The sequence below is a fragment of the Ictalurus furcatus genome, chromosome 11 (genome assembly GCF_023375685.1).
Source record: "Ictalurus furcatus strain D&B chromosome 11, Billie_1.0, whole genome shotgun sequence".
NCBI classification, from domain to species: domain Eukaryota; kingdom Metazoa; phylum Chordata; class Actinopteri; order Siluriformes; family Ictaluridae; genus Ictalurus; species Ictalurus furcatus.
Window position 1 is genome coordinate 6,426,545 of NC_071265.1, and position 7,004 is coordinate 6,433,548.

General features: G+C 37.2%; 1 protein-coding gene across 2 annotated transcripts; it reads left to right on the forward strand.

Annotated features, from left to right (window-relative positions):
* Positions 1–3,131: 3,131 nt before the first annotated feature.
* Positions 3,132–4,702, forward strand: rgs16 (regulator of G protein signaling 16). 2 transcript variants are annotated; one of them, XM_053636308.1, is made up of 5 exons: positions 3,132–3,368; positions 3,488–3,577; positions 3,700–3,761; positions 4,000–4,166; positions 4,275–4,702. In XM_053636308.1, exons 1-5 carry the CDS (start codon positions 3,268–3,270, stop codon positions 4,476–4,478), a joined length of 624 nt encoding a protein of 207 aa, XP_053492283.1. In that variant the 5' UTR covers positions 3,132–3,267; the 3' UTR covers positions 4,479–4,702. The 2 variants fall into 2 exon arrangements, with proteins under 2 accessions (XP_053492283.1, XP_053492285.1); XM_053636310.1 differs by having other exon boundaries at positions 3,285–3,368; positions 3,466–3,577.
* Positions 4,703–7,004: the final 2,302 nt, after the last annotated feature.

A 7,004-nucleotide genomic window follows, 5' to 3' on the forward strand; every position in this document is an offset into this window, starting at 1 on the left:
GCTGAGTCTCCAAATGGAATTTCATATGGCTTTTTCTTGCCATTAACCCAGCGTCCAGGTTGTCTGGTAAGCAGCTTCTCCCATCTGATCTGCAGAGTTACCCTTCAGAGGTATTCTTGTCCTCCTGCTTCTCTGCTTAATTCCCCCATATCCGGTCAGTGACTTTTGGTGAACAGCCTTTACTAGCTACAGTCCAAGTTGTGCCATAGTCTTTCCATTTGTTAAGAATGGATTTAATGGTGCTTTGTGGAATATTTTCATTCTAAAGGGGTGGCTGTGGCTCAGTTGGTAGAGCGGGTTATCCACTAATCGTAGGGTTGGTGGTTTGATTCCCGGCCCACATGACTCCACATACAGAAGTGTCCTTGGGCAAGACACTGAACCCCAAGTTGCTCCTGGTGGCAAGTTAGCGCCTTGCATGGCAGCTCTGCTACCATTGGTGTGTGTGTGTGAATGGGTGAATGAGACACAGTGTAAAGAGCTTTGGATGAAAGCGCTATATAAGTGCGCCATTTAACCAAACCCTGATTATCCCTTTTCCACAATTTGTTTCAATGGCTCCTTGGTCTTCATGATGCTATTTGTTTAGCTATGATTGCTAACAAACTCTGGGGCCTTTCATAGATAGGTGTATTTATGCTGAGGTCAGTTGGCACCTTAATTCAGCAACAGGGGTGATACACATGCAGCCATACCCATTATATTTTTATTTGTAAATAAACTATAAAACCTAATTGATTTGAATTGAATTATGGCCTGCAGTACATCACCCACCAGGCCTACAAAACTGATGATACTATTGAGTTATCTGTGACTGTGGTTATTCAAATATATCTAAAACCTCCAGATAGAAGTGGGTGGCATGGAACATATATAAGGACACGCAAGATTTATCCTCACATGGTCTGAATAATCTCTTTCCTTCAATACTGCAACTCTCAAAGCCGCCATCTTCATTTCCAGTACTTGAAGAGAAACTGTAGGTGGTCCACTCCAATCTTGTTTTGAGGATATAAGCAGAAAAAAACCTCCTGTCGTCTTTCCTTAACATGACTTCAGTATGTTAGGGTGATTGTCCTGTTCTAGGGCATCCATCCATCTAGCCTTTGAAAGAGGAAACAACAGGGTTATTGTCCCACTCCACAGTCCCTCTCCACCATGTTAAAGAGTTAGACAGAGGGGTGACGATGACACACACCGCATTGCAAGGCCAACATCTGCAGAAGTGCCCCTTCCTTATAAAACCACTTATCCCTCCATAACCCTGTTTGATGCACCTTAAAGTGTGTTTAAAGGCAATAGGCCTTTCCTTGTCCAGTGACATCACAGGATGTAGGTGGGATTTCCAGGGCTCTTTTTATTGTGACACATTAAAGTTAATCAAATGTTCCATACTGTGAGTACAAAATGATTGATCGGATCCCTTATTCCTTTCTGTGCTGGGAAATAGGAGCTGAGTTTCAGAGTTCATGTGATAATTTATATATTTTATAGCTATACTCAGAATTGTCTTCATTTTATATTTATGTAATATTTGTGCTTCTGTTATGAAAAATGTTTACCAATTTGAACAAGCAAGGGCAATGTTCTTCTATGTTGTTTGAGTCATATGAATGCTAAACCATTAGTCCCTTACCACAAATCACTGTCCTAAGATCCCATTATTTTGATAATAATGTATTAAGAATGTGTGCAATACCAAAGGAGCACAACAGTCATTTATATTATTAATATATCATAGCACTGTTGAATTTTCATTGGACAGAAGATGTTGATTCATTTTCTATAACAGCAGCTCTTACAGCAATGTTGGCTATAATTCAAATCAAAGGTTTATTACATTCAAGCACTTTTAAAACAATGTTCTTACTGTACTAACAGATTATTCCGAGATTTGCATGTTTTTAACAAAATGAGCAAAGAAAAATGTATCATTGTTGATTGGTGATGTTTTCTGTAAGGTGTATTTAACATATCCAGAAGGAGGCTACAGTGTCAGGTAAGTTTACATTTTCTGTCATGGGAGAATCTTCACGTAGGAAGGGGTTGCACTTTCTGGTTTCTTGGGAACATGCCAAGCTGTGTGTTTTTCTTTCCTCTTATTAACTTTAGGAATGAGAAAGAAGAGAGACTGATGACGCGAGTACTGTTTATAGGTGTTATAAAATACGTGCAAACAGGAACTTGCTTCATGCATGTTCTATAACAGTAAATGTAACTATAAACTGATAAAAGTACCTCTTATTGTTTAAATAGTAGAAGAAATTATTCATTGGAAAATTCTTGTGGTACACGAAAAAAAATTGGGGACATGCTGTTTGGGCAGGTTAGGCATTTTGCCTCTTAATTGCTATTCCCTGTTGAAATTTATTTTCAGCTTGGGGATTGGATCATCAGCACATATGGTGTAAGTATCGATATATTGTATATACCGTATATTGCTACGTAGTTTGTTTGTTTGTTTGTTTGTTTGTTGGGGTTGCAGCCCTAGTCAGTTACACAAGACTGAGTAACTGGATTCAATCACCTTACCTGTTTCCCTGACTAAACTGGTTATATTATATTGTCTTGAATGATATTATGATTACTCTAGACAAATTAATTGTCTACGTTTAACAATAATGTGTTTTTTTTTCCCACTCTTTTTTTGTATCAAAACACACTTCTCGAACCTGAGTGAATTTTTAGCAAATATTTCACCGGATGCAATTCTCAAAGTGGCATAGTTTCTCTTTTGTTTATAGCCTAAAAGCTCACCAATAACCTTTCCCTCATTCCACACTGTGATTGGAAAATAATCAACTTTGTGGTGGTAAGGGTAAACCTGCGTTGCAGTGGGCTGCATCACTCCACCCTCTTGAAACAGCACAGTAATAAAATATACATTACCCAAATGCATTGCAGCAAAAAGATCATTGTTAAATGGTAGAACACTTTTCACACGGATCACTTTCTCTGCTAGATAAAATCTTTATTTTATTCTTTTTTTTTTCATTTTCAACCATAAATAGTAAAGAGAATCCAAAAGCAAACATTTAATTCTTCTTCCAACGATTAATGTTACACAACATTGATATGGTACCAGACATTTTTAATTCCATTTCCCAATTTTACCCACACACACACACACACACACACACACACAGTATACAGTCAGAGAGAGTGAGAAAGAGGGGCAGTGTGAGCCACAGTGTGAGTGGTTGAGAGCAAGAATGACGATCTGCTTCCTGCTCTATATAAACTCCTGACTGCTCCTCCTTTGCCAGAATGCTGATAAAATCCCACTTCATTTATCTGGATATTTCTACCATCCTTGGACACACAATGTGCAGAGGACTAGCAGCACTCCCAAATAACTGCCTGGAAAGGTACAGAATTAATCCTAACCTCTCACTATTACACTATTTTGAATATATGTTGTATAATGAAGACAATGATTAAGTATACGTATTTGTATTATAACAGAATTGTTATGTGTACTCGGCAGGGCTAAAGGATTAAAAGCACGCATGAGCATCTTTCTGCAAAAGCAAGACTGGAAGCTTCTGTGCTATGCTTTCAAGCTGAGAAAACCAAGGTAGATATGTCATTTGCATTTACGCTTGTGTGTTACACTTATTATAATGTGTGTTGTGCATAAATTAGGACGGTAAGGCTGTGTATGCATGCAGTGACCCAGTATTATGCCTCTTTCTGCAGACTGACTTTGGAGGAATGCTTGATGTGGAAGGAGTCTTTTGAAAATCTGCTATCTAGCAAACGTAAGTGACCGAAAAAAAAATGATTGTTAGAAAAACAGAGCAGATTAAATGACCTCTAAGTGAAGGAGTAATACGACGGCACTAAAATGGGGCATGGGGATGATGAAGGGTTTACTGGAGTGTGTATGAAATTATAATCATAGTAATGGAAGTGTAGTGTACAGATGTGTAATCTGTGTGGGATGGTGCAAGCTAATGCAGCATGTTATACAATTAATCTGTTCTCTCTCTTCAACAGATGGATTATATGCCTTTAGAGCTTTTCTGGTGTCTGAATTTAGTGAGGAGAACATCGCCTTCTACCTGGCCTGTAAGGATTATAAAAACACAAAGTCTGAAGCCAAACTCCAGGCCAAAGCTCAGAGGATTTATAATGAGTTCATTGGAAGTGAAGCTCCAAGAGAGGTGATGAGTGTTCTGCCTATATTATATTTGTGTATAGTATACTATATGACAAAATTGTATTTAGATTGAAATTTAGGTTCGCACATACTCATACATTCTTTCTTTCAGGTCAACATTGACCATGAGACTCGAGACATTACCCAAGCCAACATCAAAGTCCCTACAGCAACCTGCTTCGATCAAGCTCAGTACCGAATCTACATCCTGATGGAAAAGGACTGCTACCCACGATTCCTCCGCTCCAGCACTTACCGTGACCTGGTGAGCCAGCTAACCAAAAAGAATATCAAAGCTGCTACCAAGAAAGCCTGAGCAGCTTTTCCCCAAACATTAAAAGAAGCTAAAGGAATGACAGAAGTACTGAACCTCTGATGGACGGGAGCCAGACTTTTTGAGGTGGCCCCTGTACTGATCCTGACATAGGTGAGCAGGCCTGTAATTGAGGAAGACGAGGAAGATGGCAGCTTCAGATCATAAACTGTAGCAGCCTAGAGTGGAAGAAGACGTCCACATCGTGTCCCTTTAATGGGATGAAAGAGAACATCACGGAAATGAATTATGTAGCACCTCCACCATAGCCACACCAACATGCTGGGAGCAACCATCCACAATTTGGATAAACAAATAAGCGCTTTAAATTATGATGAATATTTTGTATTTTTTAACACTTACATTCTCACAAGGAGGCTAATTAATGGCGATTATTTATTTCTATATTTATTGATATATTTATTTACCTTTAATCTAATAAGCTGTATTTCTTGAATAATAAACTATATTTCTCTTTTGAGGATGTGTGCAATATTTTCTTGAATGACAGTACTCTCTGAAGTGAATAAATAAATAAATAAATAAATACAGACCACATTGTCCTGATTATGTGCACTGCATACTATTACAGTTTTCTTCGAATTACCACACATATTGTGTATTTTTTTTAAGTAGTTTTAATGCTTATGCCTACATATCAGACTTCCCATCCTGTGATAAACAAGATAACTACTAGCTTCTTTGATATTAAATACCCATTGTTCACTAAAATAAAAAATGAATAAAGTAAACAAATAATCATGGATTTAAAAAATCACCAAGGAAACAGAACCGTTTGAGCCTGGCACCAAAGCCTGAAAAACACATAGACAATTTCCTCACTGTTTTTCTTTTCTTGTCATCTCTCCTGTGGCAGGAAAAGATTTACACCAAGCTGTAAATGAATGCTGATTCTTAGAAAAAGAAAATGCGTCTGATAAGCCATTTGCGTATTTGAAAGCGTATCCACTGTCTCTGTGTTTGCTCAAACTATAACTCACATGGAATTAGCATGATAAAGCTGTCATTTCCAGGGTTTGTCTAAAAGTAAACATGCTGTGATGAGAGCTGACTATGAGTCTTTACTTCCAAAAAAAAAAAAAAAAAAAAAAAAAAGGGATCAAATCACATCAGTTGTTTTCATGTTCATGTAATACAGTTAATATGCACAACATTATTTCTGCCTACAACAGACATATCACAAAGGTAAAATGTTTAAGCCATTTCGAATCAGAATTGGTAAATATTTCAATTTCATCAGCTAAGAGGCCAGCGACAGATGGTACAGTAGACATTTTTGTAATATTCAGCATTCACCACCCTGAGAACACGCACACTCTGGTCTAGATGTGTATTATATGTGGGTATCTTTCTAAGCCATGTCTACCACAATTCAGATGTTCCAACAGATTAAACTGCACACACACACACACACACACACACACACACACACACACACACACACATACTGTATACATGTGTTGTAGAGTTGCAGATCGGATTCTCTCTGAGAAATTCAATCACTAAAAATGGCATTGAATATGAAACGCCTTCAGAATGTATTAGCTAAGAGTTAACACAAGTTATGTAACACCAGACTTACAGAGGCATTTCAGTTTCAGCAGATTCAGGAAAAGTCACTGATGCCGAATGTCAAACAAAAGCATTATAAAATTATGAAATTGTTGAGCAACTAAACGACGTTCGTTTAGTTCAAATCCATCTTCGGGTAAAATAGTGGGTTTGTAGTGGGTTTATTTTACAAATTACTTGCACAATACAGATGGACATATATCCAAACTACATAAGCTATGGACAACCCGAACTATACATTGTGAAAAAAAATATTCTCGTTAATTTAAAACTAACTAATTGTATATAATTTTGTCTCATTATTTCAAAATATTGTACCACTATTTTCACTTAATTTCTTGAAATAATGGCATAATAAGTAGTTATTTTGACTAAATAACTTGGTAGGCACTTTCAACATAAAACTTATTTCAACCACATTTCAAGTACATATCCTGATGTACTATGTCATTGTAATGAGATATTAAGACAAAATAAACAGTGAGAAAAACAATGACAAAAAAATTTACGTTATCTTGAACCAACAAGTTTTTAAGTCAAAATACCTAAAATTATAAGATACCAAATCTTGTTCTTGTTGTTCTTCTGTGGTAATAAATTCAAGACACAGGATAACACAAGGGTAACAGAGTATGTGGTTTATTGAGAATCACTATCATACACATCACACACTGGGGAGGGAACAAGAATTGTCGGAGAATAATCAGTAGGTGATGGGTAATAATATGGTGTGTTTATCATCATCAGAGGAAAGAATAAACGGGCCCTCCACAGAGGTTATGGGAACACAGTTGAGCCTCAGTTTGAGTAGAAGCTTGAGCATAGGTCACCGATGGAATGATACGATATGATACGATTGGGATTTCAAAAGAATGAGATAATTGGGCGTAACCTAAAGATAAGACTGTACAAATAGGATATTGAGTCTGCGCATAG